This window comes from Oncorhynchus gorbuscha, linkage group LG09 (genome assembly GCF_021184085.1).
Source record: "Oncorhynchus gorbuscha isolate QuinsamMale2020 ecotype Even-year linkage group LG09, OgorEven_v1.0, whole genome shotgun sequence".
Taxonomy (NCBI): Eukaryota; Metazoa; Chordata; class Actinopteri; order Salmoniformes; family Salmonidae; genus Oncorhynchus; species Oncorhynchus gorbuscha.
In genome coordinates this window covers 26,184,899-26,197,693 of record NC_060181.1, presented here as the reverse complement: position 1 = coordinate 26,197,693, position 12,795 = coordinate 26,184,899, and the positions used below count along the sequence as shown (strand labels likewise).

General features: G+C 42.0%; 1 protein-coding gene across 1 annotated transcript; it reads right to left on the bottom strand.

The window, feature by feature from the left end:
* Positions 1 to 5,006: 5,006 nt before the first annotated feature.
* LOC124042745 (iroquois-class homeodomain protein irx-4-like) lies at positions 5,007 to 10,875 on the bottom strand. The gene is made up of 6 exons (XM_046360849.1): positions 10,192 to 10,875; positions 9,725 to 9,973; positions 9,329 to 9,438; positions 8,854 to 9,016; positions 6,393 to 6,561; positions 5,007 to 6,250 (listed from the first exon to the last, which is right to left on the bottom strand). The coding sequence occupies exons 1-6, from the start codon at positions 10,246 to 10,248 to the stop codon at positions 5,586 to 5,588; spliced, it is 1,413 nt and encodes a 470-aa protein (XP_046216805.1). The 5' UTR covers positions 10,249 to 10,875; the 3' UTR covers positions 5,007 to 5,585.
* Positions 10,876 to 12,795: the final 1,920 nt, after the last annotated feature.

Here is a 12,795-nt window from a genome sequence, read left to right as displayed (position 1 = left end):
GAGTGGGCTAGGTGTTAGACTGAAGGTGCAGACAGTGTTTAGGATAAGTCAATATAATGTTCTTAGAGCCTAGAGAAATGAACTTCCTCCTCCTCTGGAGTCTGCAGAAACACCCTTACACAGACCTTCTTCAGAGTTAGAAATTCTGAAAAACAGGGCTTCCACCTTATTATGGGAGACAGAATGCAATTATATTAGAATGCACAATATATAAATTAATGTTGTGGATAGTTCCACCCATATGTAACTGTCAAATTGCTGTGGTCGGAGGGGCTTTGCCTGTTCTAGTAATTTCTATGGTTCCACCACTATCAAAAATCTGAATGTAATGGAAGACTTTATGTTGCAAGAAAGAAATTCACCGGTCGGGCATTTGACAGATGCTTGACTGTAAATGTTTGCATGATGCGTCCCCACAGGGTGTGCTGTGGTGGGGCTGTTTTCTTAGTGGTGTGAAACAGACAAGCTAACATCAGGTCCAACCTGTCTCTGCTACTCTACCAGACTGGGGCATTAAACACACTATGGCTTAATGCATTATCTGGCCCATAGAGCTTGGTGTTGTGTGGGAGAAGTGAGAGAGACGAGGCAGGGTGGGGATATATTGTTTGTGTGTCTAGACTGCTTCTCTGGTTTAAGTTGAGAGAGTAGGGGGCAGTGGAGGAGAGAGGGTGAGAAGAGAGGAGGAGAGGACAGAGAGGAAGAGATGACAGAGAGGAAGGAGAGAGTGGGGAAGAATTTAGCAGTAGAGGTAAGAGAATGGAATGGAAGGAAAGTCAGAGGATGGTAAAGAGGGAGAAAGTACAAAGAGAGGATGGAGAACAGATACACATCTCCACTGGACAGACAGAGACATGGAACACATGCAGTATTGAACTTAACCCACAGTGAGAAAACCTACAAGTTGCCACTCATCAGTACAGTGCTCTGCAAGACAGGCTAGTGCTCTCCAGCACTCGAGGCCCCATGTCACCGCAGCAGCTGAGGGTGTAAACAGGTACTCCAGTCCCGTTAAGCCTACTCTCCCTCTCCCCTCACATCTCTTCGTATCTTTTCCCTCATATCTCCTCTCACCTCAGAGCTAAACGGCATGGATGATATAAGCACACTGAACTTTGGGGGTGGTTCGTTTTGAACCTTTTGATATAGGCCTATTATTGAGCGTCTTGGTTTGGGGTAGAGTTCTCATTCAGGTTTGGGAGTTTACCATCTCACAAATTGCGATTGAATAAAGTGGAATGGTAGCCTATACACTAAAAAATGAGGGTTACTCAAAGCTTCTTTGGGAAGGGTGATGGTTCTATGTGGAACCATAATGACTCAAATAACCCTTTTGAGCTTTTCAGTGGTTATTTACAGATCACAAAAGAGTTCTTTGCTCTTTTAGTGAAACTTTTAATATAGGGTAGGCAGCTTATTAGAATATTTTGTGGTGTGGTTTTCTCATAGCTCTTTTTGTACCACCATGAGTGAGTATATCCAATGTGTTGTGTTATCAGCACCTTCAGAAAGTAGTCACGCCCCTTTACCTTTTCCACACGTTGTGTTACAGCCTGAATTTAAAATGGATTACATTCAGATTTTTTGTGACTGGCCACACACAATACCCCATAATGTCTAAAGTGGAATTAAGTTTTTCTAAAATGTTTTGATATGAATAAAAAATTAAATAATACAATTAGCTTTAAGGTCCCTCAGTCGAACAGTGAATTTCAAACACAGATTCACTCACAAAGACTAGGGACATTTTCCAAAGCCTCGCAAAGAAGTGCACCTATTCATAGATGGGTAAAAAAAAACAGACATTGAAAATTGCCTTGAGCATGGTGAATTTATTAATTGCAACTTTAGATCAATGCACACAGTCACTACAAAGTTACAGGCATCCTTCCACACTCAGCTTGCCGGAGAGGAAGGAAACAACTCAGGGATTTCACCATGAAGCCAATGGTGACTATAAAACAGTTAGAGTTTAATGGCGGTGACAGGAGAAAACTGAGGATGGATCAACAACATTGTAGTTCTGCCACATAACTAACCTAAATGACAGAGTGATAAGAAGGGAGCCTGTACATAATATGTCCTGAATACAAAGCGTTATGTTTGGGGTAAACACAACACACTACTGACTACCACTCGTCATATTTTCAAGCATGGTGGTAGCTGCATCATGTTATGGGTATGCTTGTCATCGGCAAGGACTAGGAAGTGTTTTTTAGGATAAAAAGAAACGGAATAGAGCTAAGCACAGGCAAAATCCTAGAGGAAAACTTAGTTCAGTCTGCTTTCCAACAGACACTGGGAGACAAATTTGCCTTTCAGCAGTACAATAACCTAAAACACAAGGCCAAATATACAATGGAGTTGCTTACCAAGATGACATTAAATATTCCTGAGTGGCCTAGTTACAGCTTTGAATCAAATCAGCTTGAAAACCTATGGCAAGACTTGAAAATGGCTGTCTAGCAATGCTTATTAATCAACTTGATAGAGGTTGAAGAATTGAAAAGACACCAGACATTGGGAGATTAATTCACTTTTCAGAAAGGCCAATAACCTAAACACAAGGCCAAATCTACACTGGAGTTGCTTACCAAGATGAGAGTGAATGTTCCTGAGTGGTTGAGTTTACAGTTTTGACTTAAATCTGCTTGAAAATCTAAGGCAAGACTTGAAAATGGTTGTCTAGCAATGATCAACAACCAATTTGACAGAGTTTAAATAAAGTTAAAAAGAATAATGGGCAAATATTGTACAATCCAGGTGTGCAAAGCTCTTAGAGACTTACCGAGAAAGAATCACAGCTGTAATCGCTGCCAAAGGTGCTTATACAAAGTTTTGACTCAAGGGTGTGAGTACTTACATAAATACGATGTTTCTGCATTTCATATTTTATACATTTGCAAAAATCTCCCCAAAAATGCTTTCACTTTGTCATTATGGGGTATTGTGTTTATATGGGCGAGAAAAAAATATTGAATCCATTTTGAATTCAGGCTGTAACACAACAAAATGTGGGTTAAATGAATACTTTCTGAAAGCACTGTATGCCATTACATATTATATATGACTGTGGCCAGTGACGTGTCTTGTGAAAGAACCTTTCAGATTGAGAAAGGTTCTTTATAGAACCATTCTCCATAAAGGTTATATAAAAAAAGGTTCTGTACATCCACATAAAGGGTTGTAACCATAGTGGAACCCTTTTTTGCTGCTATTTAAGATCAGTTTTTAATTGTTACTTTTTATAGAATCTTAGGGTTCTTTATAGCACCATATAGTAGGTTCCAGGTAGAACCTTATGAGCATGGTTATTTATTGAACCTTCGAAAAAGGGTTTTAAATGACATTAAAAGGGTTTATGCTATGGTTACAAGCCAAATAACCTCAATATGGTACTATTTAGAAACATTATTTTTTTGTGTGTGTCGAGCGTTATTTCAGAGATTGTTCATTGTACCGCTTTATAATCCTTAGCTAGCTCTATGTAAATAAGACTACAGGATTGTTCGATATACTATGTCTACATTCATTGCGCTGAGGAAAGAAAGTAAACTTTACAGGAAGAGCCAGATGTCATTATTTATCATCTTAAATCTAATTTATTTATGAGGCAGAAAAAGAATGGAATTCTCGGTTGAATTCGTCTTGAATTATTTAGACTGAAATGGTTAATTCCATACAAGGCCTCGGAAGATCTCGGCTCTGTTCTGTTTAATACTTTATCATCTTTCCTAAACCCGAATACTGAGTAGAAAAGAAGAGAGGGAAAAGTAGTTTATTCATCCTGGACCCTACCGCTTAATTGTTCTTTAACTCTTATTTAGAAAGTGTTTATGGAACATTTTATAAAGCCTCAAATTCGTGAAGTTATGTTGAATAATTTACTGTTCTTGACAACTGAAGGTTTTTGGGATATTGTAGGATTTGAGTTGAAGAGAGGGTGAGAACTATTCCAGTAGGCCTATAATGTTATATATTTACTCAATTGTCTTTGATACAACGACATTAAGCATCTTATAAAGATATAGTGATATATATATATATTCAGTAAAGGCCTACATCATGGACTTATTTTGGTATTTGAATCACCACACCCATCATATCACTATATCTTTATAAGATGCTTAATGTATGTAATATATATATATATATATATATATATATATATATATATATATATTTGAAAGATGTTTAACAAATCGAATTGTACCTCATTTGTATCAATAGTATCCATCCATTCGATCCCTCTCACGCCACTTATTATTCTAGCCTTAATATTTGGAAAAGTCTCCCTCAACCCTCGGGTTGAACGGCATCATGTCATGGATCGTCTTACAATGTCAGACCTAGGCTACTCCTAACCCGTCAGCTGGCAAATCAGAAGAGATATTGCATGAAGTCAGTGGAGATAAAGCTATTAGATTAAGAAGTGTGTTAGGCAGCTCAACTCCTCGCTAATGGAGTATATTCTATAATGGAGTGACCCGTTTAGAGAGCGGTGGATGCGCAGCTCATGGTCCCAGGTTGATGCAGTCAAAAGCCGGCTAATGAAAAGAGACGCATCACTGATTGCTGCTATATCTGGGCCCGCGGTGGAAGTGGCATCGATTTAACAATTTAGCAGCCCTGTCCTCTGTGTGTTGGAATTAGTCACGGCTCAAGGATGCCCAGCTTGCCCTCTTTTACAAACATACACACACACACACACAAACTGAGGGAGAAATAGCCTACTACAGTATACCTCGATCTCCAATGTGCATTCATTGAGGAACTAACTATATGTGCAAAATATTCAGTCTTGGAGGAAATTTTAAGTTCAATAAAAAATATAAAACAAACCTATTTATATTTAATTTGTGGGCTATGATATATTTTCATGATTTGGCGACACAGTTTCAGCACCATGGAGAGCGAACGCCACGAGCAAACAGACGCATAAGGAGAGAACATCATTCTGCAAAAAACGATTGTTTATTTCAGTGACTCAACAACTGCAATCGGACTTTAGTGCAAGAACATGTATACACGTGTGAAATAGTCATATCAGATGTGATCATAAGCAAAACATATATGATGCTTTATCTCGTTTAAGAGAAAGAAATGGTGCTCTCATGCATCTGGTTATTATAAAAGGTCTGTAAACGGTGTAGGCCAGTAGGCTACTCCCCCTAAGCTATTCCCACGGTGCTGTAGGAATGACAAAGTTCCAATAAACGACTAATGTGATACTCCAACATCATAAAACTACATATTTTCAGTGTTTTTGTGATCAAACCCTCCAGCACTTTCTAATCTGTTGAGGGGTTAATTTTACCTGAAGAATGAGTAGGCTACTACATTGCTTTTCTGTGTCCAAAGGATTGAATCCCTCTTTTCCACTCATTTACATCTGTGTTTTAAACTGAAAGTAGTAAGAATTTGAAGTTTATGCAGAACTTATTTACTGACACAGATGTAGCCTACATCGATGTATTGACACTTTCCTAAAACAAAAAAGGCATGGAAGTATGTGCCATCACAGGGAGCTCATATACCTTTCTACGGCAGTCTCTGTAAGTCTCTGTAAGTCTCTGTAAAGAAGTCTATACATTCTGCAAAGACGAGGTAACATGTTCAACAGAACGTTGTCCCAGAGTTCTGCCTTCCATCACCTGTCTATTTAACCCAATCCATGCCCTGTCCATGGCTGGCTTGGACAACACAGGGTTAAAGGAACTCTGTCGGAACAGGGGGTCGTGGAAGACCCCGTCCACCCAATCTCTGAGGGTAGTCACCGGTGAGTCCTGCTGCCCAGCCGCCCCCACCTTCAGGTGGGGTACTTCAGTTGGATACCCCCCTGGGGAGAGAGACTCGCTGGGGGTGGCTGTGTGCATGCATGCAGGGAATTCAGGTTGGATAGCAGCAGTTTGTGCGATGGACCAGATTTTAGGTTTGCTGCTCTCTGTACTTTGCAGGTCCTGTTGAGTGTAGAATGAGTTGGTTGTTCGGTTGTGCTCTGGTGTGTGTTTGGGACAGTCTGCTGACAGTGGCAACCGCTCGTTCCCGTGTCGGGGTGTGTCTGGGGTATGTCTGAGTGGGCTGGTAGAAGGGTCTTTGGGGTGGTGGTGGTGGTCCGGTGGTGTGTGTACTGGGGTGTCCTTGGTGTGAAACTGGTGTTTAGGGTCGCAGTCAGAACCATCCGACTCAAGCAGATCAAAGTCCTCCAGATCACTCTGTTGTAGGTCCACACACCTCGCTGTTACAGAATCTACAACCCCAAAATACATAGATGCTTTAAAAATCATAAACTTGACAGCCTGATAGAAAGCAACTTCCATCTAAATTCATAGGCGCCATTTTAATTGCTTCTTCTAGTTAATGATATAAATCTATGGTACGCATTCACTCACCATCAACATCTATCTCGCTTTTGATTGGCTCTTCCTCTTGTGATCCCTCTGCACTGTCGCTGTCATCATCACAGCCCCTCTCGTCAGAGCTCTTATTGGCTCGTGGTGACCATGTGACTTTGTTCTCCTTCTTCAGCCTCCGCCGTGCATTGGCAAACCACGTGGACACCTGAATGAACAAACACATTAAGATAGTATTGCATATTTGATCAATTCCCCATCTGGCCTTTGTGGCATTGAGCAAGGCACTTAACCCCTAAAACTGCTTCAGGGGCACTGCAGTACGGCTGCCCTCTGCTCCAACCTCTCCAACCTGTGTTTCTAATTGTTTTTAGGATAAAGCAGAAGACATTTCTGTGGGATGTAATCTTTATCTGTGAGTATCCAGTGCTGACACTGTAACAGAAAACTGTAATTTATACGGTAATTTGGGGGTATTATCAGCAGTAAAATACTCTAGCATATTGTAAATGATGGTGCATTGTGGGAGAATGTTGTGGGTGGGGAAATACTTACTGTATTTCAAATGGTACTGAAATTCCATCCCACAGAATACAGTAGCGTACCATGTCTTTGGAGCTCCCAAAATGTTTTGACCACTAGCGGGTGCATGGCATTGTTGTTTCTGTCTCATTAACATATTTTGAGGTGTGCTTTGTAAGAGTCTATATTTGTTGCACCCAGAGGCTGCAACACAGGTTCAAAAGTGATGAGGCAAAATTCGTACATGTCTTTGCTGGGCCTGGAGTATGCACTGATATCATGACCTGGTCAGGTATAACTCTGGGTCCTATTCGTAGGCTATGACAGGGTCCAATGTTAACTTGGCTCAAAATCTACTGGCCCAAACAGAATCTCTACTGGCCCGGACATGGTGTAATTTTAAATGCATTGGAGTCACACAGGGCCCAGGTTTGCATGCTTTCTCTCTATATGCAGCTATTAATAGCCTATATTTGATTAGTATGATATGTATTAAAAGCTGTTTAATATAATTTAGCAATGTAAGTCATTACGTTGTAATAATTGCATTAATTTTTGTTTCTAAAGTATGTTATCTTGAGAATATTTTTTTACATCTAAAAATAGGATGCGGTCCTTTTAAGACAATTGCGTTCCAAAAGAGATATCTAACTGTCTATAGTAGGCCAGGAAAGAGGAATGCTAAAGGGTATTTTGTAGCTTACTCTTTGCAGACTATCAGTAGTAGCCAGCATAATGCTAGTGTGTTCACTATTGAAGGTTTACTTTTGTAAATGACTTTCACTAAAATAAATAAGCTCAGCAAGTAGATTGATAGGTGCTTCTTTTTACTTGAGGACAACTTGTACGTGCTGTTCGATTTTAGCTATCAACTTCTGCAGTGCTCGAGAAGTTGTGACTTGCGTGAGCGTAGTGGTGCTTGATTGTACGGTCAATTATATTGCACAAATACAAATAGCATGACTTTTATGAGTGTAGTCTTCAATGGTAGGCGGCGACAGAGCAGGTAAATGTTGAACTGGAATTCAAAAATGTGCTGAGAAGTTACTGGCCCTGTCGGTACTGCTGCTTTGAAAATGGCAACACCAGATTATGAAGTACTGCGGGAAATGCTGTCTCGCCACACGTTTTCCAGTGGCTCTGTTTGCACCTGTGAGTAAGAATGCTGTACCAATTTAACTCGGAACTCGACTGACCTGGAAGACCTGTTGTGCGGAATTTAGTCAATCACTGAACAGATCAATTAGCTCAGTTGACCGGGTATGGTGCCTAGTTGTACCTGTGGCACTCCAGGAGCAGGGTTGTCTACCCCTGGAGTACTGTTTTTAACCAATAAGGCCCAAAGGAGTATGGTATATGACTTATATATCATGGCTAATGGCTGTTCTTAGACAAAACACAAAGCGTAGTGCCTGGATACAGCCCTTAGCTGTGGTATATTGGCCATATACCACAACCACCTGAGGTGCCTTATTGCTATTATAAACTGGTTTCCAACGTAATTAGAATAGATTAGTATTTTTTTTGTCATAACCATGGATACGTGGTCCTTCTGTAGCTCAGTTGGTAGAGCATGGCGCTTGTAACGCCAGGGTAGTGGGCTCGATCCCCGGGACCACCCATACGTAGAATGTATGCACACATGGCTGTAAGTCGCTTTGGATAAAAGTGTCTGCTAAATGGCATATTTTTATTTATTTTTTATATACCACAGCTTTCAGCCAATCAGCATTCAGGGCTCGAACCACCCTGTTTATAATAAGAAATATATAATTTTACTTGCCACTGAGCTGCTTGTAAATTGCTGTCAAAGTCACTGCAACTCCTTTACAGTGTAGTGCTCCTCAAAAAGTGAGGAGCACTGTGATTAACTAACCAGTACATAGTGCTCTTCCATCAGACATGTACTGGAACACAACAATAAGTTCAGTAGAGCTCCAACTAACATATTCAGTCTCCAAACTGAGCCAGTTGTTACCTGTGTGAGTGTCATCTTGGTGATGATGGCCAGCATGATCTTCTCTCCCTTGGTGGGATAAGGGTTCTTCTGGTGCTCCTGCAACCAGGCCTTCAGAGTGCTGGTGGTCTCCCTGGTAGCGTTCTTCCTCCGGGCAGCTGCACTGTCCACTGATGACCCATACCTGGGAGAAGGGAGGAGAGGGGAGGGGTGTCAGAATAGGAGTTTATTTGAAATATTTTATTTTCAATCCTACGTTTATTGGATCTAAGATGTGCTGCAGTTTTCAAATATTTTACTTTTTCCTCCTTGTACTTGGAACTCTAAGGGGTTTGACTTATTACATTGTGCAGGAGATATGCGTTCGTAAATGGAACTATTTTATGCCACAATTACGCATGCGTTATCACCATTTCTCACGGTTAGATACAATTGAAATGTTTTATAACAGAATTACAAGTTATTTAGAAACAGATAGCATGTTTAGTAGACATACCCATATCGGTCATATGGATACTGTCCAAATGCGTAATCGTACGGATAGTAAGCAGGGGTTTGAGAGGCCCCCACATGCGCAGCCGCTCCATCTTTGGACTCCAATGTTCCCTGCAAATATGAAATCAAAATATTTAATTATTCATTATTATTTCATTGTGATTGAGAAAACTTAAGAAAACCTTTCAAAACCTGACTGTCAAACATAGTTTTGTTTAGGCTACGTGCCCACCACAGATATGGCAGCCCGATATGGAACAGTCCAGTACGTACGAATTGGGCAAATGTCTGTCCTTTTAATTTTCGCTGACATGATGAATTAAGTGAAACAAGAAATATATATATATAAATATATATATATATATATCAACGAAATTCTATATAGATAAGTACATACCCTGGCATATAAGGCTGTTGCGTCGCCTCCGCAGGTGCCATAGTACCCCTGGCTCTTTCCATAGCCAGCTCCGTACACACCCAGACCTATAGCCGGGGTTGGTAGCTCTTGGCCCGGGGAGCCGAGCAGTCTGCTCTCGTACACCGGACACCGGAGAGGCTGGGGAGAGGGGGGCATCACACCGGAGTCCAGAAGAGACCTTCCGCCAGGCTCGAGGCAGTTGGCCAGAGAGCTCGTGCTCATGAGGAACTGGCGCGAATACAAGAATAGATTCTTCAGGAAGAATATAACCAATATGCAATGCATGAGCACAAAACGAAAAAGGCTATCTATAAATTAGTTATTTTGTCAAGCAAACAAAAAGTTGGGTTACATGATTTATGTGCAAAACCGAAGAAAGTATAGTAACAGAAACAATGTTTTCCTTCACCACACTGTGATGTTTGTTCTCGTGAGAGACGCCTTACCGGGTGTGTGGGGGAGTAGGGATATCCTAACTGCGGGTAAGCCATGATATCAAACATCAGTGAATGTCGGCAAACTTCAAAGGATCGAGCACGACGTCCAACTGTCACTCATCCGTGCATCAGGATTAAGTAGCTCCTAGACGTTGATCTAAGGTCACTTTTGCAATTCCCCTCCGATTGTGGGATCTGGAGAGGTTATGCTTGTCTTAGATCTGTGAATAAAGGTAACTTTTACCAAATCAAACCAACACCGAAACGCACTGCTTTTCACCCCGGGTAAAGTGCCCGCACCCAATATTGGTTTGTAATGAACAGTCTGCTTCAGCTCCTCTTCAGCTCCTCTTCAGCTCTTCTTCAGCTCTTCTTTCGATGTATTTGGGAAACTTCAGCTAGGGAAATGTCCGTTCTCCCCAATTCCCAGTAATGCCCTTGGGATGTTTTTTTGGGGATGGCTTTAGGTGTCCAAGTCGGTTGACAGTTGGCGACTCGCTGAATTAATGAATATGTTTACTGTCCAGTCAATCTGACGCGGTGAAACGCATCATTTGCAGTCCAAAGCGGTAGTGATGTTGTGATCTATCATCCACAAACCAACCATGCCACTCCTGATGCGCTCTCTGCTTTTAACGCGCCTGTCTCTCTGACGTCACATGGACTCCCGCAGGCACCCTACGGGTCCTCTCCTTCAGGAACTTATATTCAGTTTAGAACCTTCGATTTATCCCCTTTCATGGAGAAATACAACTGTTTTAAATGAAACACAATAGGCCTATGCCCCAAAAATACAATGGCAGAAATCCTTGTGCACGGAGTTGTTCTTCCTCAATGAGAGAAGAGAACAAAGCGGAAGGTAGGTCTACATTCATCCAAATAATCTTGCAGAATAAACTTAGAAAAGTCAAATTTAATTGAAATAGGCCTACAAGACAGGAAATAAAATATATATATACCTCATATACTAGGACTACTGTACTTACCGTTATTGACGGTGTCTGTGAACGACAGACCTGCTCACTCAAAGATTCCCTCCCGTTTACACACGAGCGCACACACCGCCCCGGGGTCCCGGTAAATATAATGAGGATGTGTTCAATTCGCCCCCCTCCCTCCCTCCCTACCTCTCTCCCTCCCTCCGACACACACACACACACCGCATCAGAGGGGGAACACGGAATGACGTGACAGCTCTATCGCGGATGATTGATGACTATGAGATGAAATTAGCATAATAGCTTTTTATTCCTGTAGTTTAGATAACATGTCACCTCAATGAAATTACCTCCTGACTCCTGATCAAGCTGTTACAGTGGAGATGAGATTATAATAGCCTGGTCTGAACGAATTAATCAAACAATAAGCACTTCTGTTATCTTTAGAGGGCACCATTTCCAACTCAGTGGTTGTGATGCTGATAAATTCAAAGTTGCCCTGGAAGGGGAAATGCTTATTCATATTGTGCTTTAGATTTATTATGCAGTACTTTAATTACCTGTTTTTTAATTACTAAAGGCCAAATTGTAATTATAGCTTAATAAGGTGTGTGTGTGTGTGTAGGCTTACAATCAGAGTAATTCTTATCAATGTCATCTCTCCCTAGAGACTATCCAAACACTTCATCCTTGATAAAACACTTGACTTGAGATATTAATGATATAACAATACTGTAACTGTATCTGTCATCACTAATCCACAGCATTAATGATGATGAGAACCTCATCTCTCTCTCCCCTCTCTCTCATCTCTCTCTCCCTCATCTCTCTCTCTCTCATCTCTCTCTCTCTCATCTCTCTCTCCCCCCTCTCTCTCTCATCTCTCTCTCCCCTCTCTCTCTCTCATCTCTCTCTCCCTCATCTCTCTCCCCTCTCTCTTGTTCTCTCATCTCTCTCTCCCTCATCTCTCTCCCTCATCTCTCTCCCTCATCTCTCTCCCTCATCTCTCTCCCTCATCTCTCTCCCTCATCTCTCTCTCTCTCATCTCTCTCTCCCTCATCTCTCTCTCCCTCATCTCTCTCTCTCTCTCCCTCATCTCTCTCTCCCTCATCTCTCTCTCTCTCATCTCTCTCTCTCTCATCTCTCTCTCCCTCATCTCTCTCTCCCTCATCTCTCTCCCCCTCTCTTGCTCTCTCATCTCTCTCTCCCTCATCTCTCTCCCCCTCTCTCCCTCATCTCTCTCTCCCTCATCTCTCTCCCCCTCTCTTGCTCTCTCATCTCTCTCTCCCTCATCTCTCTCCCCCTCTCTTGCTCTCTCATCTCTCTCTCTCTCCCTCTTTCCCTTATCTCTCTCCCTCTCTCCCCCTCGCTCATCTCTCTCATCTCTCATTCCCTCTCTCATCTCTTTCCTGCTCTCTCCCCATCTCTCTCTCTCCCTCTCTCCTCCCTTTCTCATCTCTCTCTCATCTCTCTCCTGCTCTCTCCCCATCTCTCTCTCTCCCTCTCTCCTCCCTCTCTCATCTCTCTCTCATCTCTCTCCTGCTCTCTCCCCATCTCTCTCTCCCCATCTCTCTCTCTCCCTCTCTCCTCCCTCTCTCATCTCTCTCTCATCTCTCTCCCCCTCTCTTGCTCTCTCATCTCTCTCTCCCTCATCTCTCTCCCCCTCTCTCCCTCA

What these genes read in the sequence shown, in the direction of transcription:
- LOC124042745 (XM_046360849.1), bottom strand. Translation starts at nt 10,248, where the DNA reads ATGTTTGATATCATGGCTTACCCGCAGTTAGGATATCCCTACTCCCCC. An exon ending in CAACAGCCTTATATGCCAGG is followed by an intron (nt 9,439 to 9,724) that starts GTATGTACTTAT and finishes TCATATTTGCAG; the next exon opens with GGAACATTGGAGTCCAAAGA. An exon ending in TATCCATATGACCGATATGG is followed by an intron (nt 9,017 to 9,328) that starts GTATGTCTACTA and finishes CCCTTCTCCCAG; the next exon opens with GTATGGGTCATCAGTGGACA.